This window comes from Anolis carolinensis, chromosome 2, assembly GCF_035594765.1.
Source record: "Anolis carolinensis isolate JA03-04 chromosome 2, rAnoCar3.1.pri, whole genome shotgun sequence".
NCBI lineage: Eukaryota > Metazoa > Chordata > Lepidosauria > Squamata > Dactyloidae > Anolis > Anolis carolinensis.
Window position 1 is genome coordinate 234,177,577 of NC_085842.1, and position 27,417 is coordinate 234,204,993.

At 38.5% G+C, this 27,417-nt stretch overlaps 1 protein-coding gene across 7 annotated transcripts in view; it reads right to left on the reverse strand.

Moving 5' to 3' along the window:
* cntln (centlein) overlaps positions 1–27,417 on the reverse strand; it is a 256,558-nt gene that overhangs the window by 69,040 nt on the left and 160,101 nt on the right. For 6 of the 7 annotated variants that reach the window (XM_062971885.1, XM_008103175.3, XM_062971888.1 and 3 more), the window contains 3 exons: positions 24,023–24,176; positions 16,838–16,904; positions 15,057–15,277 (listed from right to left, as the gene is read on the reverse strand). In XM_062971885.1, the coding sequence (XP_062827955.1) occupies positions 15,057–15,277; positions 16,838–16,904; positions 24,023–24,176 (442 nt within the window). The remainder of the gene's footprint in view (positions 1–15,056; positions 15,278–16,837; positions 16,905–24,022; positions 24,177–27,417) is intronic. The other variant, XM_062971887.1, reaches the window with a different exon arrangement.

Here is a 27,417-nt window from a genome sequence, read left to right on the forward strand (position 1 = left end):
AATGTTTAGATAATAAAATAAAAATATTTTATTCAAAATTTAGAATTCAAAATGATCTTGACAAACTAGAGAGATGGGCCGAAAGTAACAAAATGAAGTTCAACAGGGACAAATGAAAGGTACTTCACTTCGGCAGAAAAAATGGAATGCAAAGGTACAAAATGGGGGACACCTGGCTTGACAGCAGTACGTGTGAAAAAGACCTTGGAGTCCTCGTGGACAACAAGTTAAACATGAGCCTACAATGTGATGCGGCTGCTAAAAAAGCCAACAGGATTCTGGCCTACATATATAGGGCTATAGCATCTAGATTCAGGGAAGTCATGCTACCCTCTATTTTGCCTTGGTCAGACCACACCTGGAATACTGTGTCCAATTCTGGGCACCACAATTGAAGGGAGATGTTGACAAGCTGGAAAGCGTCCAGAGGAGGGCAACTAAAATGAACAAGGGTCTGGAAAACAAGCCCTATGAGGAGCGGCTTAAAAAAACTGGGCATGTTTAGCCTACAAAAGAGAAGGCTGAGAGGAGACATGATAGCCATGTACAAATTCGTGAAGGGAAGTCATAGGGAGGAGGGAGCAAGCTTGTTTTCTGCTGCCCTGCAGACTAGGACGCGGAACAACGGCTTCAAACTACAGGAAAGGAGATTTCACCTGAACATCAGGAAGAACTTCCTCACTGTGAGAGCTGTTCGGCAGTGGAACTTTCTCCCCGGACTGTGGTGGAGGCTCCTTCTCTGGAGGCTTTTAAGCAGAGGCTGGATGGCCGTCTGTTGGAGGTGCTTTGAACGCAATTTCCTGCTACTTGGCAGGGGGTTGGACTGGATGGCCCATGAGGTCTCTTCCAACTCTACTATTTTATGATTCTATGATAAATAGTGCCCCTACTTCGCGGATTTCCACTTATCGCGGGTGGTCCTGGAACGTAACCCCCGCGATAAGTGAGGGAACACTGTACCTATATATTGGGGCTGCATAAACATTTCTTGGGTCGAAAGAGGTCCCAAATGAAAAACTTTTAAAATCCCAGCTTTATAATATACATCTGTTTCTTATGTTCCACTATGGCACCTTTAATCATTACATGAAGACATCTTTTAGGCCATGAAAAAACACACTGTTGCATATTCTGCAGCTGATTCAGTTCATGTTCCTTTATCTTCCTGACTTAAAATATCCTGCTTTCTCTCTCCTTCTCATAATTTACCTCGCAATCCTCAACTTGCTTCAATTCTTCCCAATCGACTAGTACTCAAAAAATTCAGAAGAGCGGTCTGTGTTCCGGAGACAAGAGGATTGCCTTTCCCAATTGAGCTGGATGAGATCTGTAGCCATTTTAGAGGATCAGAATTGAAAGCTTGTGCTACATGATCATGAATAGCATTTTGTGGTAAGGAAAAAATCCATACACATTTTGAAAAGTAGAGGAATCAGGACTTCTCCTTCGAAGAGCCCCTTTGAATTATCGTACTCCCTAGAACGGTGCTCTTTCTCATACACAAAATTTCCTTTTAGAATGCATTTTAGATTTCCCTTCCATCTCTACTTTTCCTATAACATAATTAATATTGCAAGGAAACATTCCTGAACTGAAAATGTTTTTTCCTCTATGATTCAGTTCTGATTCTCAGCACAAACTATTTTTTTTACTAACATGCATTCCCTTTCCTTGAGTAAAAGGGGCGGACTAGTTAAATGAAAGTCTAGCCCTGGGATAGATTCACTTCTGGGGAGCATAGCTTAATTAAGTGTCCTGGGGTGCTGAGGCAGGTGCAGAGTTCAGCTATGTTTTTCAATGGCAGGGTGAATGCCATCTAGTGGGACTGATGCTGCATTGGAGCCATTATCCCTGCCCCTCCCATTTTTCCCCAAGTAAATAGGCTGGACTTGCCACTGAATCTTTGGCTGAGCAAGCAATGATCAGAGATGTGATACCTACACAAAGTGACAGTAGTTGTACCCAACAAAGTTGTGCACATTTTCATCTCAGCACAGCATTTTACACATCTTTGCTCCCCCACTCCTCCGGTAGATTGTGCTTCGCTGCAAAAGATACAAATTATTGGGAAGACTAGATGTGGTCACTACTTTCTTATCAGGCTTAAACAATGCTTTAAAACAACTAATCCTCATTAGTAAAAGTTAGACCCCAAAGACCTAGAGCAAAAACATGGAAACCCCTGGCTCAAATAATTTTCCTAATGTTAATAGAAGTCACCAATGATAATGGATGTTTTGATTGTAGGTCATGATTGAAAATTACAGATTACATGTTTTTCATGTTGAAAAAGAAAATCACCTAGAAATATGATCTAGTGTTACACACATATATACTTTTAATATATAAGTTGTGGTTTAAACACCAAATCACTCTCTGTAAATGACAGGCTGTCCCCAAGTTACGAAAAAGATAAGTCGGAACAGGTACATTTTCTAAGTGTAACTCCAGCCATTTGAGTTGTTGTGGAAACAAGGACTGATGATAAAAGCTTCAGTGGAGATACCTTTCCCCCATGATAATAACTCTTTCAGGACCAAATTTCCCTTCCTAGAAGTAGATTTCTCTCACTTCCTATTGTCTCACTACCATTCTTAACTATGAGTCATTTGTATGAGTCAAATGTAACTCGGGGACTGCCTGTATTTTCACATAAATGTCTAGATTTGATTGTGAAAAAAGAAACATCAGTAAGCAGTGCTGATGGCTGATTAATCAATTGTTCGCTATTTATCAGCAGATAAATAAAGTCATTAAGAAGAACCAACAACTAGACTAATTTAAGAATCTACAATGGTCTTGAATAATGAAATTTCTTTGAAGCAGTTGTGAAATGTTTATTTGCATACACAGGCAACCACAGACATATGTTTCCTGTACTCATTTTAAATGTGCTTGATTATAATTTTTAAGGGCTTATGAATCCAACTACAGCTTTCATTGTATTTTCCCATATATTTTAGGGGAGATATATTTCTACAATATAGTTATAGACTCACATCTTTTTCACTTCTTCTCACCTACTTTTACAGAATAAAATGTGTTATATGCAAACCCAATTAGGCATACTTAGGAGAACACAAGCAAACACTATGATTGATTCTTTCATTCTATGACATAAGAAACGTCTATTATACGTTTCATATGCTGTTTAACTTTGGTTGTAAGCACCAGTGTACTCAATATGTAGGACATTAAAGGAATCTTTGGGTTTTAAAGGATTGTTACGTGATTTTCTTCAAATACTGGGGGAAGAAAAACAAGACGTTCAGACTGGCCAAATTAAGCTATTTTATCTAACTGTTGTAACAATACCACATCCTAATCTGAATTTTACCCCAGCTAAATACTGTAAATGTGCACTTGAACCAGCCAGGGAAATTCAGTTTCTATAAGTCATTACAAACTGTATAGCAGCACTATGTATTCAAATGTTCACACACCACACACACCACATTAACACTCGAAGAGGCAAAAATACTTCCATCTGCTCTACATATAGTCAACATAAAACACAGTAAAAAGGAATGAATACAATGTTTTTTTGGGGGGGGCTTATTTTAAATATGTTCATTACTTAGATTCAATGTAACTGTTCAATAAAGTAAATAAAATCTTGAGGATTTTCCAAATTATGAAAATCACTCAGTACGTACACGGGAGAAGGGAATCCTGAAAATTTATTTGTAGCAAAGAGCTCTCTTTTAGGCTAAGGAGAACATTTTTCTCTCTACAATATGGAGTGTTAAAATATGCAGTCTTTTCTATTTCACTATCCTTTGCTTTCTTAGTCATATTTTTCACTTCTTTCTTTCCCCCCTCTTATGCCCACATTTAACTCCATGGAATTTGAGAAATGTTTTAGCTCAAGTCTGAACTTTGGTTCAATTAGTTATCAACTGTGTGTGTGTGTGTGTGTGTGTGTGTGTGTGTTTCATACTTTGACCCAGAAATGCTGAGGATTCAGCCCAGAACATGGAAAGCATGTGTATTCTAGCACTGAACTACTGTTGTTACTACAAATCCAAATGTAGAGTTTGTTTCCAAAAGGTACCAGTTCTATACACACAAAAATGAAAAATGCATCATAGGTAGCAGCACATTGTTGGCTAGAAGTAGAATATTATGTACAAATCAAAAACTATCAAAATGTGTCAAATCAAATTGGAAAATTGCATTTTATAGCAAAAGTATGCATATCCTCAGCACATTTTTTCTCAGTTCCTATAAAATTTGTTCAGATGGATTTGGTACCTTTTGGAAACAAGTTCCACAAATGTTCTTGGTCTTCCCATTTAAATATAAAGTACTTCTAGACATGTCTGAATGGTTCAACCTCTAAAAAATATGCTGAACACTAACATGAGAACATAAAACAGCATACCAAATCCATATAAAGAATGAAGAAGGTCTAGATCTTTTTTCTTTAGACCTATGGAAATATTTGGAGACATGATTTTTAAGCTCTCAAATTATATCAAACTGTGAACATATTATAAAATAGACATTTTCATTCCCTTGTTAATCTGCATGTACTCTTCCGGTTTTAAAAGGCCTCCAGGTTATCAACAACTTGAAAAAAGTTTTTTCAAAGGCCACCATCTAACAGAATGAGATAGTATTGGCAAACTCCACCCATGCTGCTGGTTCCCAGATTTTTCAAGATTGCATTTTGTGAGTTGGCTCTGCACTCTTAATTTCTCAGAAATTTATCCTGCCCCTTCCAGAATGCTTTCCCTGTCGGTCTTTATAGCCCATAGAGTGATTCTATGAACATTCCATATGTTGTACTATATTCAGCCTAGGAAGGCACTTCCATAGAGTTTGCAGATGAATAGAACAAGGCAGGAAATCATCATTCAGCAATGAGGAAAAGGCACGTTTCAATAAAAAATGGATAAAGTTGCTATGATGAATATATAAAATTTCAGGACAAACCCAACTAATAGTGACTAACAATGTAATCTGTGTACCAGGCAATAACTGGCTTAAATCACAATTTAACCATACACTCACTTTAGCTAGAGCGGGTTTCCCCAACCTTTTTTATTCTGGAGGAATCCCTGAAATAATTTTCAGATCCCTGGATAAATAAATTACTCCCCCACCCGCACCTTGGGCCAAAAATTTCTTCTTCTTTTTTCAAGCACAATCTCTCATGAAAACCCTACTGACCTCTCACGGAAGCCTGGGATTAAAATGAACCTTAATTAACAAACACCGACCTCATAAATGAGATTGTTACACTTTTTATATTTATGGCTCATTTCCTTTTTTTCTCACTTTCCAGATATTTCAGTCCATTCCTCCTGGTTGTCATTTTTCTTCCTGTTCACTCAATCAACCATGTGCCACTAAGTCCCTATAAAGCTGTTTTTGTGAACGCGCAAACAGTCCGTCGTTTCTTTGATATTCTTTGGTTATCTGCAAACCTCCAAGTTACTTCAAGTCCCTTTTGTGCATGAATGCACTCCTCTGCGTGGATGATACTGTTTTGGCAACAGTATCACAAATCTCAGAACAATTTATCTGGAATCAGAGAAAACTAGAATACTGTAATAATAAAGTATACTAAAATGAAAAGTATTTGTTTTCCAGCATTTGTTGTTATGATTGTATTAGTATCAGTTATGCTATATGTTCACACAGTTATAGTGCTAATAATTTTAACAGTCACATTAAAGATAAGGGTTGTGTGCATTTTTGTAGAATATTGTATGCTTTTACTATTTCAAAAAAGCTGTTTTAAAATAAACATAGTAAAAGCTCATTTCTCTTTTGATTTGCTAGTTTAGTTTGGGAAAATGCTTGTCTGTACATTCTAAAATAAATAATTCATTTATATTTTTGAAATGCATATCCAAACATTTTAAAAACATGTGCTGTGCAGGATTTTTTGGGGATGGTATTACCATGAGATCAAAGTCATAGATTTGTGGCCACTGTGCATGCTGGGTTTTTAATGAGACACACACACACATACACACACACCTGTAGGTGAGCTGAGACTAGCAAGGAAATTCCTACAGGGAATATAAGCAGATTCTCTTCTTCTGTGATGTATGAGAACCATCAATTTGTTACAAACAGAACAGAAATTATTGACTTGTGTTGTTCAGATCATATTTACTGACTTAAAATATTCTGATCCCAAGTGCATTCGAAAACAGAGTGGAAAATAGTATGAGTTTATTGGGGCAGGTATTTCAAATGATAATCATACTTCTCCGAAACATAATATAAAAACTGCAGCCATTGGGTGAACAAATATCACTGAGCTAAAATATAGGATATAGGGATAAGACAGTCACGTCCAATTCCACATAGATTCTCCACTCAGATCCTACGGTTTTTTTTGCACAGTTTACCTTATGAACATGATCCAAGTGACATTTCACAAATTCCTGGATAAATGTTGCTACACTCTGCCAGCAGAGAGACAGGCTATGTCATGCACAGATCAATAATAGCACTGTGTTTCATCAGCTTCAAAATCAAAAGTGCTTCATCTGGCAAAAGCCATAACCCTTGAGGATCCGACATATATGTACTAAATACCCTACTAGGCTTGTCTGCTATACAGGTTGCTAAGTTAAAGTAAAAAAAAAACAACAATTCAGGAGATAGACAACAAAAAATAATATTAAAAAAAGTCCTGTAAGCTGTTATTACTAGAGTGCTGCCAGGAAAATCATAAAGTAATTGCTGAATAAAAGAACTAAGATTATTTGGTATTTCCCCTCCATTCTTCTTAAAAATTAAATGCTAACATGAAGTGTTCTTGTCAAGAAGACTAGGTGTCCTGGTAAGCATGAATGACAACCATTTAGGGGCAGCTGTGTTGGTCATTCAGCAAAATACAACAAATATAAAAACCACTAGGCATTCTCTGCAGTGTAGCTTCATACGTTAAACTGGGGGGTCCAAACTTTTTAAGCTGAGGGCCAGTTCATGGTCCCTCAGCCTGTTGGGGAGCCAGACTATAGTGTGAAAAAAAACCACGTTCTTATGCACAATGTATATGTCTTATTTGTAGTGCAAAAATATATATGAAAGAACAATACAATACACAAAACGAAGAACAATTTAAACCAACATAAATGTACGAGTCTTTCAATGGAAAGTGTGGGCCTGCTTTTGTCTGATGAGAGAGTCAAGTTAATTAGGCTTGTTGTTGTTGTATACCTTCAAGTTGTTTAAGACAGTGGCATGCACTGCCTCAGAGTCTGGTGGAGTCTCCTTTGGAGGTTTTTCAGCAGAGGCAGCATGGTCATCAGTTGGGAGGGCTTTGATTGTGGGGGGGGGGGGGGCTTACAATTGCAGTTTGGCTCTCTCCTTTACTTCCCAAGGGAGGAACCACAGCAAAGGACAGCTTTTTTGGAAAACACAGGATAGCGACGCAGGATGAAGGTGGGGCGGAGAAGGGAGGGAGGAAGGGAGGTCAAGCAGGCCCTTGGCCTCCAAGACTTGTCCTTCCTGGTCATGTGGCAGCAGCGGTAACAGTGAGTGCTTGAGGCAAGCAGGAGAATTGGGGAGCCTTCCTTTGCAAAAAGAAAGAAAGAAAGAAAGAAAGAAAGAAAGAAAGAAAGAAAGAAAGAAAGAAAGAAAGAAAGAAAGTTAGTTGTGGGGGAAGAGAGAGACAAGTGGCCACTGAGACAGGATACCTGAGGCCAGAGCCATCTCTCTTTCCTCCAGAGGAGTCTGCCTTTTCCGAGGCCCTGATCCAAAAGAAGGAAGGAATGAAGAGAGGAAGGAAGTCAAGAAAGGGAGGGAGGGAGTCAAGAAAGGAAAGAGTGGAGGAAGGAAAGAAGTGAAGGAAGCCTGGAGAAAGAGGGACAGTGGAAATTTGAACAGGGGACTTTGGACATGCCTGCTTTAAATAGTATTTTTAACTGGCAGATATAAAACAATGCATCTTAAAGCAGATATAACTTTGTAATATGAAACCTTTACATTTGTGTAGCACTTCATAATATTATAATATGTGCCAGTCACTAGCTTAATTGGTTTTATAAGTGGAATTATGCATATAGCTTTAGTCTGTAGCAGACCCTAAGGATATCTAACATCCGGCTGCATTAACTTGCTTTATATTATATTGTTTTATTTTACCTGGATAACATATTTTACAATTACACTGTATAGTTTCGTATTTTTATTATTCCTTCCTTCCCCCATCTCATCCTGGGTGGGTCCCTGGGGCTTTGTTTCAGGATCCCTCATGGATTCCAAAATCTGTGGATGCCCAAGTCCCATTGTATACAATGGCATATTAAAATGATGTCTTGTATATAAAATACCAAAATCAAGGTTTCCCTTTTGGAATTTTCTTTTTGGAATATTTTCAAGCTATGGATGGTTGGATCCATTGATGCAGAATTTATTGATATGGAGAGCTGACTATGCACTCTTGGCAGGACCCAATATTTTGGGTCGTTTTATTCGTAAATCACCATGTACAAGGATGGCGATATATGAAAAAACAAGAACAATACAATCCAGGAAGGCTTACATTGAATATATTCACATTTTTCTTTTTAAACATTCATTCTAAACTACAGTTAGAACCTATGGCAAATGCAAATACATTGTCATAAGCTGTTTGGAGGAGATAGTTAAAGCCTACAGTCCTAAAGTTTTTCTAATCATGCTTCATTTTTATTTCAGATTTTTGAGTACTTGTGCTGGAAATGAGTGCTTGATAGTTCCTGTCCTGCAATATATACTGACATGTGGGGCATAGCTCAGCTATAGAGAATACTTAGGGAAACTTCAGTATGCCTGGTCGACTTCATGAAGTTTGTGAGACTCATTTATCTGCTGTTGAATGTAAGATTTTTTTTTAAAAAAAAAAGCTTTAAATGTTCACTGGGCAGAGTTTCAGCTAGGTTTTACCCACACAATTTCTCTTCCGTGAGACTCTTACTGCATGCAATAACACAAGGCCTCTCCAAAACAGCGAATAAAAGATGATAGGAAATGTATTGTGTCTCTACATGCAAATGGAAAAAAACCCAGTAAAACTATTTCCTCTAGTTTCTGAGAATCTTGGAATCAAGTGTTAAAAGTGTGCTTACACTGGCCAATGTGTTTTCATATTCATAATAAAAAGAAGGAAATAAAACCAAATAAAAAGATGGTAAGCATTTTCACATTCACATTTGTATTTTTGCTAAACAATTCTCTCAAAATTTAGTATAGTGAAAAGTGTCCCTCAATAAATAGAATGGAATGAGAAAGGGGACAATGTTCAATGTTCAATGAGGTCTCTTTGTTCCACAGGTTTGAGGAACTTTCAACAGCAGATTTGGAGACATGATATGTGCAGACAGTAGAAAATGATTGGAAAATGTCTTCTCTCAGTAGAATAACATCAGCTGGATCTCTTTGAATGTGGCATCACATACGTTAGAATACCACATGTAGCCAAGCTATCTTATGGAAAGTTTACACTTATGTTAAAATAGGTAGTCACTAGGTTATGAACAAGAACGGTTCCATCGATTTGTTCTTAGGTTAAATTAGTATGTACGTCGAAATAGGTACATTTTTAAAGTGCAAGTCCAGCCAACTTGTTTTTGCAATTTTGGATAGCATAGGAAAAGGTGTTTGTTTTGCTGTCTGTGCCCCTGTTCTGAAGATTTCACCTCACTTTCTGTCCCTGTAACAACTGGATTTTGAAAATATTGAGTTGTTGTGGAAACAAGGACTGGTGATAAACCTTCAGTGGAGACCCTTTCCCCCATGATCTTATAGGAGGGAATTTCCCTTCCTAGGGGTAGATTTCCTATCACTTCCTGTTGTCTCAACCCCATTTGTAACTAGGAACTGTATGTAAAACAGATGATTGTAGCTCAGGGACTGCTTTTTCTTAGGAGATTGACATCATTTAAACCCCTGACATGGAAAACTACTTTCTAGAAAAAGAAAAGAACTATGGAATGTGTGCTGTACATAAAAGTATCATAGAAGTTCTAGACACAGCGAGCCTTTTTCACTCCTCAAAAAGCAGACATAATTAAATATGCTAAATAAATGAGAATAATACAGACAAGTTATTGTTAAATAAGCTAGCGAAAATCTTGTGAATTTTCCCAGTCTTAACATTAAACAATAACAACAACTAGGGGAAAATTAACCAATTTTAAAAATTGTTAACAAATAGCTCAATCAATAGGATATCAGTATGGTTAGATACAGAGGAAGGGTACAACTTTTGTTAGTGGAAAGGCTGAGTGGAATACACACTCGCAGTCACCTGAACTCAAAACCTCAAAGAGGTTTATGAAGTGTACAGGGGGTTTCAAAGGGGAGGGGAGGTAAGAAAGTATTGCTGTCTAGTATAGCGATCATGGTAATTGTAGTTCACAACATCTGGAGAGCAATACACTGGAGAAGTGCTGCTGTAGATTACTATCAATAAAATAATTATAAGAAAATTGGGGATTTTTGGGATATAAAAAATCAATAATGAAAATTTGCAACATAGCTATGACATTATAATGGCATATTAAAAATGAAGAACAAACTGTGTGAAATGTATTTATTTGTTTGCTTACCTACTTATTTATTTAGATGTATTTGTTTCAGCTATATCTCGCCTTTCTCCTGGTATAAAACCCAAGGCTGATCAGTTACAGGACTACATATATGGCCAGATGAAACAAGACACAATGTGACTTAATTTATACAATTAAAAGCTCCAATTATTTAAATACACAATGGTATAACATATATAACTCTCCCATTGTAAGCCGTGAGACATCAGCTATTGAACTTTACTGAATTATGCTTGTTACCTTTTACAAGGAAAAGCCTTTGTTTTCTAGGAACACTATCCACAGCTGAATGCTAGCACTCCCTTTTACAATGTAATTCACTTGCATTGCCACATTATACCCTTTTTGCATCTAACAATGTTCAGTTTGCATTACAATGAATATAATATCAGCCCTCAGACAGGTCTGATTCATGCCAACCAGCTGCTTTAATTTATGAATAGGATACATTTCCAACATGCAGCCTATGTAAGTTCATTAATAATTGAAGTATTTTTAAATAGCAATTCTGCTTTAGAGATCAGTAGAACATAAAAGGCATTTTGCTTGATCTCAGAAACACAAATCTATGGGAAGAAATATTCTCACTTTATCATGGTCCTTACTTTAACATTTTGTATGCCAAACATGAGAACAATTACTAACTAGACTCATGAAATTGAAATGGAGCCATTCCCACAAATAAGTCAAGTGATCTGGAATTCTGGGACCTGGAGTCCAAAATACCTGGAGGGCCACAGATTATGCACCACTACCTTAGATTGATCTAAAAGAAAATTCCTTATCAAGCCGACATGGAAATGAGTCAGAGGAAATAAAATTGGCCTACTGATCCAGTGGCAAAAAAAGACAGGTTTAGCTCATACTCACCTAAATTCCACATTGCAAACTTTGGAAATCAAGTCTTGCTCCTAAATGTTTACCCTATGGACTACATCTGAATTGCTTTATTCTGGGTTTTGTGTCTTCATCGCCTAAATATATGAGAAAATCTCAGCAACTCAGTGGCATTTGCTTGCTATGAAGTGGCAAAAGGATAAAAGCAATTATTATACTATGACTTACTGTTGTAAAACTCAGGTGATTGTTCATAACACAAGTAAAGCAGTCTCTTTTAAAGATATGCTCACTTAAAGCAAAAGTTTGCTTCCTTAAACAACCAGAGTTATGTAAAGTTTCAAAGTTAGGTGCAAAAAGCATCAGGCATGAAAAAAAGAATCTTTTACAAATTATGAACACTAGTGGAACTGCTCAATAATGCCTGCAGTGGATTTTAAAATGCTACTACAGGAATTCTTTAGGCTGAAATATAGTAATACCAAGCAGCGGCTTTAAAAATAAAGAACAGTTACACATCTGGAGGAATGTTCCTACAGAACTGCTTTGCAACCTTTGTGTAGTGCTGCCCAGAGGAGTTGCAAACAGTTGCCTGGTGGGTTGCAAGTCTGTTCCCTTTTTTGAATCTCGACCTCTTTGAATGAAGAAGGCTTGCTTAACTAACTCAGTCCTTTTCAGATGTCAAAGGCAACCTATAAAACAATGGAATTACTCCTATGTTGCCACTTCTAGAGCACTAGGGGAACTGAAGCAAGGGATTCTGGGTAAGTGTGAATAGGGGGGACTTGGTAATTGGGTCGCTACCTTTAAAAGGCAGTAATTACTGACTTAAATCACAGTACGGCAGTTTTGCACTGAATCCTGCATCCCTTGCGTCTCTACGTGTTTTTGCTGTGCAAATGTTATATCTTACCCATGTATAATTGTCATTATGTGAACATATAGCAGAGACTGTCTTAATCTGAGCAGACATCTGCTGATGGAAATTTCAGGACTGCCATTAGACACAGGGGGTGCAGGAAAAAAAACAAGCTTTTGAAAAGAGTTTCCCTGAATTTTGCCAATAATTCTTCCAGGATATTTTTCTAAGGAACTCCTGAAAGATCAGATCCCATCACTTCTACATTAAGTAACAACTCCAGCTGTTATTTCTATTCACTGATGGCACAGCCTAACTACTTTGCTCACAAACAGAAGGTCTTGCTTCAGTACTTATGATGAGTCTCTGATACTCCAGACCAAGCCCCAAATGTGCAGTCACGCTACAGTAAGATTGCAAAAAAATATGGGGCATATGGCTTTCATTGCAATATGGACTCTGAAATTCTACCAGCTTGCACAGCTAAAAGGAGGGCTGAGTCCTACATATTATGTGAAAGTTACAGGCACAGTTATTGTGTGTGCATGGTTGTATGTATGCATTATATATGTCAATATAGCCATCCAGGAAACGAAGAGGCACCTGCCAATCCTCATGTTGCAGGAAATGTAATATCTGCCTCAAATGAACATCTGGAACATTTATATCTTAAATCTAGAGCTGATTTTATACTGCCAGAGCCTATGAGGATTATGATAAAGCGTGAAATGCCTGAACATCTGTCTGTGTCAGTTAATGGAGCTCTTTCTTCAGTTCTATTTAGTCAATAGGGTTATCTTGTCTATGCATATTATGTTAACATTTTCAGTTGCAGAGCTATTGTATCATGTTTAAGTGTGGGTCATGAATTAGGTGCACAAATTAACTCTAGCCAAGTTACAATTATGCAGGTAAGTGGAAGTAAATCAAATATAGTTGTACCATTTGAGAGCATGTTTTTCCAGTGTTACTTACAGTTACAATTTTAAACCTGCTGGGATCATTCCAATCTCTCTTTATTTCTTCATTATCTGTTTTTGTAATAAACAGATGCCAAATATCACCAAAATTGCTAAGGAAAATCGTAAGAGTAAAGCCGCATCATAAAAGAATGGTAGTACATGAAAATATTTGTTGGTGTCCATGAACTTAACACCTTAACATTCAGTGGGAAGAACAGTTTCACGCTCAGCACTTGGTTTTTTAGAAACACAGTGCTTTCTCTAAAATGCATATGTTCCCTGTAGTGACTGTAGAGATATTATACTTCCTTAATTTTTATTGGAAGGTAGCCGAACTCTCTGCTTCAACTATAGATTTCCCCTTTGGTAGCACTAATAGAGCACCTTAAGCATAACTAGCTGAAAGCAGAAAATTAAAATTGGATGCTGAGAAGAAACCAGAATTGGCACTTAACTTGTGGAGATATTTGGCTGGATTCTGGCAATCATTCTGAGAATTTTTCTTTTGCTTGAAAAACATTAGGTTTTTTTTTAAAGCATCGTGTGCCTAATGTATCCTCTTTTTTTACCTATCTACAAAGCTAGAAAGAAAATAAATTGTATTAATTGTATTTTCTGATATCACCGAGTACCATTATTGTCTCAAAAATCATCTTCCAAAAAGTCTGGTAATAAGCGGAGAGAGGAATGAACAATACTATTCTGTTTCAAAACAGACTGGCCCAGATCCAGTCTGTCTATAGACAACTGGTCACCTGCAAAATATTACTCTTGTACTGACAGATCTGCATTGGTTACCAATTCCGGACGCAACTCAGTGTCAGCCTTAACATGTATAGTTCTACACAGCTTGGGCTTGGCTATTTAAGGGAGTCCTTCATCTTCAGAATCATCCACAACCAGTAACTTCAAGAATAACAAGTTACAGTAGAGTCTCCCTTATCCAACCTTTGCTTATCCAACATTCTGTATTACTCAACACAGTTTGCCTTTTAGTAGTCAATGTTTTTGTAGTCAATGTTTTCAATACATTGAGATGTTTTGGTGCTAAATTTGTGAATACAGTAATTACTACATAACGTTACCGTGTATTGAACTGCCTTTTCTGTCAATTTGTTATAAGACATAATGTTTTGGTGCTTAATTTGTAAAATCATAATGTACAGTAATTTGATGTTTAATAGGCTTTTCCTTAATCCCTCCTTATTATCCAACATTTTTGCTTATCTAACATTCTGCCAGCTTGTTTATGTTGGGATAAGCGAGACTCTAGTATACCTTTAAACTTAAAGTATGGATTTTGTTGTGGGGAAATCAAGATAGCGCCTGGGTGGAGATAGGCCCAAGACCAATTAATAAATTGTTATTGTTTCTTGGAAGCAATAGCGTGGACATTGATGCTGTAGAGTTCCTTGTTCAAACAGGAAGGCAATCCAGCATCCCCCAAGCTAATAGAAAGCCAGGACACATTAATGCTAAAGATATTTAAAGCAGCCTGGCTGCGACAGCACACCTTCCAAATACAGTGATAGCTCCCAAAAATTTCTTATAGGGAATACCACAATACAATCACTAATTTCACTACCTTAGAGAGGGACAAACAAATGTACCATAGGCTGCAATACAAAAAGGAAGCCCCACATTCAGATGTTCTATGCCCGTTTGCTTTCTTCACAAATACGCAAAAAAAAAAACCCCAAAAACATATTGTGTGCAATTTCAAATTAACAGCACAAGAGGGAAATTCAATCCAGCTGTGACGGACAGACCTATGTTTGCCATTAATTTTGCTAGAAAACTTCTGTTTTCTTCCATAGCAACTGTAGAATAAGTCTTTACCTGAACAGTTTGCTTGCTGGTGTCAAGCCTTTGTTTGGTTTCATGGAGTTGAGATGTGAGCTCTTTATTGATTTCTCTGCACTTTTTGAGAGATGATACCGCTGTCCTTTTTAAATTCTGCAGAATACCTATTTGCTGCTGTAACGATGAAATCCGTCCCCAGAGTGAAGTGGAGCAACCAGACTTCTGGATTGCGATACCTCTCCTCTTGTCTCGGTTGACTAAACATTGGTTACAATGATCAACAATTAATTTGGCACAGTTCATTAAACTTCAAAGAAATTGATTCTTTTACTTGGATCAACAAAATGCTCTGTACAAGCTAGTGGCTTCTTTTTTCTGGCTTCTTTTTCTAGCTAATGCAATGTAATGTTAACTACATCACAATTTTTATTTCTTTTTCTTCTTGTTGGGCATCAACTAGATGTTCAACACAACAGATATACTTCTTTAACATTCTCTTCTATGTTGAAAAGGCTGTCTTTTTGAAATCATCATCACTGCAAATTTGAAAGCACATGGGGAATATAGTAGAGAAAACAAGGGATCACATGATGTTTTACTGGAAACTTATTATCATGCTGCTCTAGAATGTAATGACTGTGTCCCCAGTTCACAATAAAGCAGGCATTAAAAAAAAGAAAGTAGGCACTTCAATGAATGCTTTACTCTTTTTGGCAACTCTCAGTTAGGATGTTGTCATGGACATAAATAAGATTATCAATACACTGCTCAACCCAATTGATGCTTGTATCTTCCTCTTATAAATGAGATTAAGGCAGATGTATGAATGGTTGACTAAATCAAGTTCACTTTCGTTTTTTTCTAATAATGGACTAAATCCTACTGTGAGTTTCTACTAGAGTAATTCTACGGAAAGAATGGTATTGACCTATGCATTGACCCACCATTCAGCAATTCATTCACTGTATTGATGCTGCCTGGAACTAACCAACATGATCTGCGCAATTGATTGCATTCCATTCCTATCATTCTGCATTTTGAATTCTAAAATCCCACGTGAAGATTTTCAGGATTTTTGTGCAAGGATGCATTATTCATACACATTTTCAAAATGTGTGCATATCTGAAAACTATTTTTCCCAAGAAAAATGTTTTTGTGATAATTTCTGGGAGCCCAACTTTGTCCATAAGTTGAATTTGTAAGTCGGAACAGGCCAATTTTTAAGTGTATCACTGGCGAAAAATGTATAATTTTTAGTTCTAGACAGCAAAGGGAAGGGTTAACACACCATGGTGTTTGTTTTGCTGTCTGTGCCCCATTCAGACAATTTCACCTCACTGTCTATCCTTGTGATAGTTGGATTTTGAAAAAAAAAAAGGCTTGTGGAAACAAGGATTGGTGAGAAAGCTTCTGTGGAGACACCTTTTCCCCACCATAACTCTTCCAGGAGTAGATTTCCCTTCCTAGGAATAGATTTATCTCACTTCCTGTTGTCTCACCCCATTCTTAACAATGAGTCATTTGTAAGTTGGATGTTTGTAACTCGGGGACTGCCTATATTTGTTTTTATTTTCATTCCATGTATGTATGTATGGCATATCTATTCTACATTTATAAATACTTTAAATGTCATATCTATACTATATTTAGAAATGCTGTGATTCATTTTGACAAATATAATCAAAATTGAGAAAAAGATCTATGAAGCAGACATTAATCTTGCATTAAAGACTTCACCATAGAAAAAGGCATGCACAAATGCAGATTTTAAATGTTGCTACTAACAACTAGTTTCCTAGCTTTATTAAGTTCTTACCTTTACTAGAGATGGGTACTGGGTCTAGGAGTTTCTTCCTTTGGAAAGGACCAACTTCAGCATCTGGCTACAAGCAGAGAAAACCTTGTTCATAGAACTATCACATGCAAATACAAATAGGAGGTTGATGTTTTAAAATGTAAATTGTCTTTCATATATACTTTTTCCCCTCACTTCTTGAACTTTGTGAGTACACCAGACCATTGATTGTTGAGATCAACAGTCTTGATCTCATCAAATGAGCTCAAAATAATAGTGCTTTGTGGAGGGCAAGCTTTGGGAACAATCACTGGTCAATTATATCTACTACAGTATAAAGGAATATTTGAACATACTGAAAAAAATACATTTTCTAAAGACCTTGTAACCCATTGTGGATTGCAGAAGTAGCACAGTATGATTTGGGATGGGAATTGAAGAGTTGTGCTTGATAGACTTTATATTATCCCCTTCATATAAAGACAAAAGCATGGGAAAGCTTTACAAATCATGTAATCACATATACCAAATTTTCATACAACAGATTTTCACACAGATATAAGCAGGATTCACAGTGACATGGTGAATACCACCAAAGCCATATTGTGAGTGCTAACACAGAGATAGCTGACAATTGAACAGTTTTCAGACTGTTATTTCTAAAATGGCTATCATATTTGCCTGATGACATAATCTGGGCCTAAGACCTGTTGTACCAAAAAGCACATTAATGCACCATAGATAAAAGACATGTGTCACATTACATAATATATATTTGACGACTACATGTTCCTTAAATTTGTTGTAGGAAGAAGCTATGTTTTAGCAGAGCAAGATAGCAGCCGTGTTTCTGTGGTTTGATTCTCTAATATTAGACTAACATCTCATGCTAGAAACCATATTGAGTGAATAAATGGTCATAGTCCTTAATATAATCATATGGATAATTTTAATAGATGCTGCTGGAGTGGCATGACATCCAGGCACTATGAAATACCGAGCATGGTCCTTTGGTAATATTAGTCAGATGTTAGACAGCAAAAGAATTACTAGACATCGTGCTAAAATTGCATGTCACTCTGTTACTTCACTGGTAATGAGGCCTATGTTCATATCGGGGAAGAACCGGCCATATCTACATTGATTCATGTCAAGAGACAGGTAATTGGTCTCAATAAAATTAAGAAATATCTTGACACTTTCACAGATCTTATCTTTGTAAGTTCTTTGAGGCTGATCACAATGGTCAAAAAGTACAAGCCAGTAAAAGTAATCTTGATATTGAGAGGATTTTCGTTTACATATGTATTATTAAATGTATGCTTTAACTTCAACTGCAAAAACAGTTTCAGGATTTTTTTCTAAAGGATAAAAAGTCTGCAAGAGTATAAAAAAGTAAACTGGCTATATATAACACAGTGAGGACACCATCTAAAGGCAATACAGTAGAGTCTCACTTATCCAAGCCTCTGGATAATCCAAGCCATTTTTGTAGTCAATGTTTTCAATATATCGTGATATTTTGGTGCTAAATTCATAAATACAGTAATTACAACATAACATTACTGCGTATTGAACTAATTTTTATTTCAAATTTGTTGTATAACATGAAGTTTTGGTGCTTAATTTGTAAAATCATAACCTAATTTGATGTTTAATAGGCTTTTCCTTAATCCCTCCTTATTATCCAAGATATTCACTTATCCAAGCTTCTGCCGGCCCGTTTAACTTGGATAAGTGAGACTCTACTGTATAACATGTCCATCCACAATACACAAATTAAACACCCAATATTCTACTTTGGCCTGTTCAAAACCTAGTATTAATGCCACCAAACAAAATGAAACATCACAGTAGATGATCCATAACTAATGTCTAGATTCTTGGAAAAATAAATACATTTTTGTCTGACAATGAAAAGGTGATAGTATCAGTGGCATGTGTATATCAGAGCGGTTTCCTAGAAGTCGCTGACGAGGAAGCTCTGGATAAATAACGACGCTGCAGTCTTCAGTTATCTATCAAAAGTTTACTTACGAACGGAAATCTACAAGACGATACACAGCTCTCACGCAGGCACCACACAGGAAGGGACAGAGAGAGAAAGATAGGAAGTAGAGGGCTATTTGTCTCAGTCTCTGCTGTCTGATGCAATCCAAGTATAACCCTTTACACACTGGTATAGTAAGCAGCACACAGTGTATGATGCAATCTCCAGTACACATTGCACAATCATGACTCAATTACATTTAAACAACTCTATATACAATCTCTCACTTCAACAGTGTATTCCTTAGATCAGGGGTCCACGAACTTTTTCAACAGGGGGCCAGTTCATGGTCCCTCAGACTGTTGGAGGGCCAGATTATAGTTTTTTAAAAAAACTACAAATTCCTATGCACACTGCACATATCTTATTTTGAAGTTAAAAAAGGGAACAAATACAGCCTCAATGTTAATCATCATCATCATCATCATCATAAAAATAATAAAGAGGATTGGAAGAGACCCCTTGGGCCATCTACTCCAACCCCCTTCTGTTTTTGTGCATCACACCATAATCAAAGCACCCCCGACAGATAGCCACCCAATAATAATCATAATCATAATACCACCATAATAAACATGGTTGGAAGAGACCCCTTGGGCCATATTGTCCAACCCCCTTCTGCCTTTGTAAACCAAAACATAAAGCCCCCCTGACCAACAACAGCAACAATAATAATACTGTAATAATCAGGGTTGGAAGAGATTGCTACTAGGCTTGCTCAAATAATTCGATTTCCCCGTTACCCGTTATTAATTCGTTATTTTCGTTTGTTTTGAAGCAATATACGACCTTGATTGTCCACACGTCTGGATATTGCGGTTTCGAATCGCGAGAGGCCGTTTTTCGTTATGTCGTCGTTTTTTTCGTTAGAAAAAAAAGCTTTTGCAAATCACCCAAACTCCCACCATTCAGGCCCTTTCCTTTTGCCCCTCAGCAAAAGGGGCGTCACGGGCTCAGCCAATGGGAGGGGGCGAGGGGGAAGGAGGCCGAGGAGGAGGAGGAAGACGGAGGGGGGAAATGGCCGCCGCCGCCTCGCCTCAGCTCAGGCCTGGTGTCTCTCTGTGAGGCGGGAAGGCGGCGGATGGAGCCGGGAATGGAGAGACCGAGAGAGACAGAGAGGGGCCCGGCGGTGAGGTTTTGACGTTTGTGCGAAGCTAGGCAAGTGGGGTTTATATATCTGTGGAAGGTCCAGGGTGGGAGAAAGAACTCTTGTCTGTGGGAGGCAAGTGTGAATGTTGCAATTGGTCACCTTGATTAGCATTGAATAGCCTTGCAGCTTCAAAGCCTGGCTGCTTCCTACCTGGGGGAATCCTTTGTTGGGAGGTATTAGCTGGCCCTGATTGTTTCCTGTCTGGAATTCCCATTTTCTGGGTGTTGTTCTTTTACTGTCCTGATTTTAGCTTTTCTGTAGCTAAAAATGCATATAAAATTGATTCTATAGGGAGGATAAATGATTGGATTTCAACTCCTACAGCTTGGCTTTCTCTGCCAATAATGGTACCCATCTTGGATATTGTAAGGGATTTTTTTATTATTATTATTATTATTATTATTATTAGACCTTGCTCCCAGGAAGGTGCCTTCGCTGTGGCTCCCAACTTATCTATCTATCTACCTTTCCACATATTCTCCACATTGTGTGTATGTGTATACATGAGCCCCGATGGCGAAGTGTGTTAAAGCACTGAGCTGCTGAACTTGCAGACCGAAAGGTCCCAGGTTCAAATCCCGGGAGCAGAGTGAGTGCCCGCTGTTAGCTCCAGCTTCTGCCAACCTAGCAGCTTGAAAACATGCTCGATCAATAGGTACCGCTCTGGCGAGAAGGTAATGGCACTCCATGTAGTCATGCCGGCCACATGACCTTGGAGGTGTCTATGGACAACACTGGCTCTTGGGCTTAGAAATGGAGATGAGCACCAACCCCCAGAGTCAGACATGGCTGGACTTAACGTCAGGGGAAACCTTTACCTTTACCTATACACACACACACACAAACACACACACACATATGCAGGGACTATATATATATACACAGTATATATCACACACACACCAATTTAACAACGTTTCAGCCACAAAAACAAAGTTTCTGAAGTAGAACAATGACTTTCACAGTAAAGACAACCCAATTTAACAGGAAATAAGACTTTCAAACCAGGAACAGATTTCTGCAATTATTAAAAAATGGTTTATTATAAAAGCTATGAAAATTCGCCAAAAATCAGAGGATAAGGGAAACGTTCCAAATTTTGGTGAGCTATCAGTGTTAAATGTGTTCTACCACTGTACCAAGTTTGAAGAAGATCACTCAAAAAATGAGGGCGGGAGAGTCCTGTAAACTCCTCTCCCTCTGTGCTGTTTTTGGGAATTGCGCATGCGCGTCCGCCATTAACGAATTAATTTTGAAGATAACGAATTTTCGTTAATTTCGAAATTTTTGGGGGGCAAAATTCGGAAATACCTTCAAAAACGAAACGCTGCCCCCCTCTACTTTTGCAACGAGTTTAGAATCAAATTTTTCGTGGATCGATCAAGCCTAATTGCTACCCTTCAAGAAAAATGAATCCAGGACAGGGCTGCAGAGTAGGGGGTCTGCATGGCAAGATAAAACGGGAGGCCTCTTCCTTTTGCCACAGGCATGCCTCCATTGTTGTTTCGCCTCCTCCATCGCCAAGGAAGGCACACACTAGGTGAAGGAGGAAGCGGGAAAGGAGCTTGCGAGGTGAATGAGCAGGCGGGAAAGGTGTGCACCTTCCTCGGCAGCGATGGCGGGAAAGCTGCCCACGGGGCAAGGGAGGAAAGGCGCAAACCTATTCCTCGCCCCGTGTTCCCCTTCCTCGGTGGTGGTGGCGTGAAAGGTGCGCGCAGAGCAAGGAAAAGGTGTGCACCTTTCTCCTCTCTCACCCCTTGTGCACCTTTCCTATTGCCTTCCTTGGCAGTGGCGGCAGGAAAGCTGCCTGCGGGACGAGGGAGGAAAGGTTCACGCCTTTTCCTCGTCCTGTGCGTCCCTTCCTAGCGGTGGTGGCAGGAAAGCTGCCTGCGGGGCGAGGGAGGAAAGGCGCATGCCTTTTCCTTGCCCTGTGCGCACCTATTTCATTGGTGGCAGCGGTAAAGGTGCACGCGAGGCGAGGAAAAGGCATACTCCTTTCTCTCCTTCCTCACCCCGTGTGCACCTTTCCCACTGCCTTCCTTGGTGGAGGCGGCAAGACAGCTGCCCACGGGGTGAGGGAGGAAAGGCGCACGCCTTTTTCTCGCCCCATGCACATCTTCCTTGGCGGCGGCGGCGATAAAGGTTCGTGCGGGGCGAAGGAGGAGAGAAATGTGCGTATCTTTTCCTCCTCCCTCGCCCCATGCACGCCTTCACGGTGGCGGCGGCGGCGGGAAAGGTGCCCACAAGGCGAGGGAGATGAGAAAGGCATGTGCCTTTCCCTCCTTCTCCTTCACGCTGCATGCACTTTACTTGGCGGAGGAGGGAGCCACCGCCGTGGGGGCCGGATAAATGGCTCCAATGGGCCACATGTGGCCCGTGGGCCGTAGTTTGGGGACCCCTGCCTTAGATACACTGTAAATATGTACTCATATGGGGTGTTAGTGTCACAAGCCTTTCTGAATTTTATAGTTTAAACCCAATACTTTAATTCTGATCCCAAAACAAATCAGCAAACAGTGCAGGTCCTCCAGGGCCAGACTTACATGTTAATGCTTTATCCCCATCCATTTTGTCCCAGTCAAACTTTGCATTTGCTATTATTATTGAATTGTCTTCAAAGGCAAACCCATACATAAAGAATTTATGAGTATTTTAACATGAAGTTTCAATGTAACAAGATTCAAGTAGAAAAAATGCTTCCATCCAGAGTACATGTACCTTTAAAAACTTATTTTAAGTCAATTATTCAATAGTTATTAAAGAGGAGCAAAAAAAACCTGCTCCACTACTCCATGCCATACATTTTAGACTGTATCCTTCACTAGCCAGATTAGAAAAGGGGATTATAAAATCTATCATATGAGTCACTTTAGACCAAGGTTGGAATCTTTTCCATCTCCTGGACATTTTTCAGCACCTTTGGACTTTATTCAAATATTAGGTTTTATCAAAATATGGTGACACATGCCTAGAATATCTAAAGCATTCAAGTGTTCCCCAAATGTCTTAAAAACTGTGCCAAATTCAGTTGTTGCAACTGGAAACTGTGATCCAAAACTAAGTCAGAAAATGGGCAGGAGTCACAGTTTTGGATCACAGAAGCCCATTTCAGTGATGAATATCCCCATCCCCAACTTAGATCAAAACACCACATCTCCGGGTATGCAAGTTATTGCTGTATTTAGTTAACATTAAAAGTAAACATTTGTCGTATATTAAAAAACATGTCTATAAGAATAAAAGAGAATTATTATAAAGTGGTTTGGAGATGGTACCTCACACCAATTAGATTAAATCAAATTGATAAGAAATACTCTAAGCAGTGCTGGACGGGCTGCCAGGAAAATGGTATATATATACATATGTGGTGGTCCTGTAAATATGTTCAAAAATTTTGGGAGAACGTTTTTAAAGAAATAAAGGGAATCACCAAAACAGAAATAATAGGAACGCCTGAAATAGCACTGTTGTCATTTATGGATAATATTCAAGTATCAAAAGAGTTAAAGGAACTAATCGCCAATTTGCTAACAGCAGCAAGATTGTTAATAGCCAAAAATTGGAAAGGTAGTGCGGAGTGCCAATTGGAAGAATGGTATAAGGAGATTTGGGATATTGCGATAAATGATAAATTGACATGTAAGATTAAAATTAAAAGAGGGATATTAAAAAAGGATGATTTTGGGAAGATATGGGGAAAATTTATAGAGTTTGTATATGTAGAAGGTAAGGGGGAAAACCTGTAAAAGAAACAATTGAATTTTGGAAATAAATATTGTAATTGGCTGGTCTGGGGTGAAGGGATACCACTAGGTGAGGGGTAATAAAAGGTAAATAATATAAGTATGTAATATAGAGAGTGAAAATACTATATGAGCTTGATATACATAACTCTGTATTGCAAATTTGTTTAAGAATGTATAAGTTTTATGTATTAAAAAAATAGTTTAAAAAAGTGTAAACATTTGTAAATATACGAAAAAGAACTGCATAATTAATTGTGTACCTTTTTATGACAATGGCTTTCTAAATGCATACTCTCTGGAACCGCTTCCTTATCTTCCATCTGATTGTGCTCCTGCTGATCATTTTTGTTCATCACTGGAACATTCTGTGCTGTTTTTGTCTTCTGGTTTTCAGAGGCTGGTATTTCAGAGTCACTAAGAAGAGAATATATGCACATGGAAACAAAAAGAGATTGACTAATCTTGAGTTTAATGGTCTCCATACTATATAATAAAGAAGTAAATAAAGCAGTTGCACAATGATCTGCAAAAAGCTAAAGTGTACATTTGGTGCACCTGCCACAAAACAGTCATGCAATCAACTGGAATTCAGAGGAAAAATAATACATTTTAACTAATAATGGGTTACCATATTTAATTAACTTTATTTTGATCCCTTTTAGAATTTAATAGATCCCTCTTGCTTAAATAAAGTTCAAGAAGGGAATTAATAATAAGCATTTCTAACGGCTGCTGTTACTTCTTACATTATTGAGTCTTGGATGTTGTAAATAAATTTAAAAACTGGAATAAAGTGTTTTGTTTTCTTGAAGAAGAAGTCTTTACTGGGAAATTTCTAAGAAATCATTTGATTATAAATAGGGGTATTCATAATTGTAAAATATATATGTTTTCACTGATGAATGTGTAACATTGGTTTTACCCAATGTTAGCCAAAGTAGGGTAATGTCTTAGAGCTTCTCTGGAGCTACAGAGCATCCATGCACTTTTGTGACCCAGGGACAGTGGCTATTATTTATCATCATCGTTATGCTGCGATTATAGTGGCAGCCACAGTGTTAAAAAATGCTCCTGGTCATTACTCATGACCTTTGCTGATGCATTCAAAAGTGCCAGTGCAACTTGGAGTAATGAAGAAGAAAAATAGTGGACATTAAGATGATAATGGTATGGTGACTATCCAGCAGGGGAGAACCAGATTTGGCCCCATCAAATAGTGTGGACTGTTCCCCCCCCCCCCCCCGCCCTGCAGTGGTACAATGGCAGGCCTTGTGGACTCCCACAGAGCTGATCCAGAGTATTCCATTCTGGATCAGACCCAGGGTATTTGGCCCATGTAGATGTACTCTGAGACAACATTCTACATTTCTAACCATTATGATGCCAATTATGTTCAGCTCCACTGCTGTTCTTATGAATTAGCATAATAAGCCATACATATATTACTAAATGGAAGTAGCAATAAGAGTCTCCTACAATAATCAGTGTGGCCTGTGTATCCGTAATTTTGCTGGGATACTGCCAACTTAGGTATTTCCTCTGGGAGAACATGAAACTAGCCACTTTAGTTATTTATGTGGCAAAACAAATTTGAAATTCACAAAAATCAAAACAGTACTAGAACAACAAATTGCATCCAAAAATAAAATTCCTCAAAAATGTATAAAGATAATGGGTCGAATATAATTCATTTCTCTCTGATGATGGAAAACTTCTGTTAACAAAATAGAGGTGAAAGTAGTGTCACCTCTCTTTGCAGGCTGTGAATCAACCAAATCTGCTTCAGAATGTCCACCACACTTTAGAAGGAGATTTGGGAAGGCCGAAGTGGTTGTGAGGCTGGAGCCATTGCAAATTGTTTCCTCATTTTGTCATTAGTGTGAACATCACTAGATGGAAATCAGATGCATTCTGCCCCATGTGCATATCCAAATAAATAACTCCATACCTGTGTAATGTTTCCTGAACACTTTGTCTAAGCCAATTCTGTTTCTACAGACTTTAAACTAGTTACGTTCATTCATTTGACCAATAATGTCATACTAATTAAATTACTGTACTGTACAACTCAGCTTAAATAACATGAAAAGCAGCTCATGGGTCAAATTCAGAACATCATTTAGATTTTATTTTTCCATATAAGAGCTACATCCAATCTCAGAAAAAAAATATTATCCAGGTAATGCAGATATTATTTTGAAGCTCAGTAGAGATCTGAAATTTGGATAGTATCTATTAGGCTTGATCGATCCATGAAAAATTTGATTCTAAACTCGTTTCAATACTAGAGGGGGCAGTTTTTTCGTTTTTGTTGCTAATAACGAATTTGGCCCCCAAAATTTTTCGAAATTAATGAAAATTCGTTATTTTCTAAATTAATTCGTTAATGGCGGACGCGCATGCGCGGTGGCCCAAAAACAGCCCGAAGGGGGGGGGACTTAGGGGGCTCTCCCGCCCTCATTTTTTGAGTGATCTTCTTCAAACTTGGTACAGTGGTAGAACACATTTAACACTGATAGCTCACCAAAATGTGGAACGTTTCCCTTATCCTCTGATTTTTGGCAAATTTTCATAGCTTTTATAATAAACCTTTTTTTAATAATTGCAGTAATCTGTTCCTGGTTTGAAAGTCTTATTTCCTGTTAAATTGGGTTGTCTTTACTGTGAAAGTCATTGTTCTACTTCAGAAACTTTGTTTTTGTGGCTGAAACTTTGTTAAATTGGTGTGTGTGTGATATATATTGTGTATATATATATATATAGTCCCTGCTTGTGTGTGTGTGTGTGTGTGTGTGTGTGTGTGTGTGTGTGTGTGTAGGTAAAGGTAAAGGTATCCCTTGACGTTAAGTTCAGTCATGTCTGACTCTGGGGGTTGGTGCTCATCTCCATTTCTAAGCCCAAGAGCCAGTGTTGTCCATAGACACCTCCAAGGTCATGTGGCCGGCATGACTACATGGAGTGCCATTACCTTCCCAGAAACACCCAGAAAATGGGAATTCCAGACAGGAAACAATCAGGGCCAGCTAATACCTCCCAACAAAGGATTCCCCCAGGTAGGAAGCAGCCAGGCTTTGAAGCTGCAAGGCTATTCAATGCTAATCAAGGTGACCAATTGCAACATTCACACTTGCCTCCCACAGACAAGAGTTCTTTCTCCCACCCTGGACCTTCCACAGATATATAAACCCCACTTGCCTAGCTTCGCACAGACGTCAAAACCTCTATGTCTGCCACAGATGTGGGTGAAACGTCAGGAGAGAATGCTTCTGGCACATGGCCATAGAGCCCGGAATACATACCACAACAGTGTGATCCCGGCCATGAAAGCTTTCGACAACACAACCACAGTATCCATTCAAGTTCATGTAGCGTAGTATGGAATGGAGACCTGTATTGGGGGGAGGGAGGGTGCGAATCTGGGCCCCTGGGAGCAGCCGAGGACGGGCCTGGCCCACACCCCCTCGCATCCCGGGCCTCTTCCTTCCTCTTCCTTTTGTTATTTAAACTATATATTGTGAAATTATGGTGTGTTTTTTTTCATGCGTGTTCTGTGTTCAAGATAGGGAGACCAAAGAGGAAAAGCAAGGGAGGGACGGAGGCCCCAACACTTCCGGCTCCCATGCGAACTCCCCCTTGTGTGCCTTGGAGGGTGGAG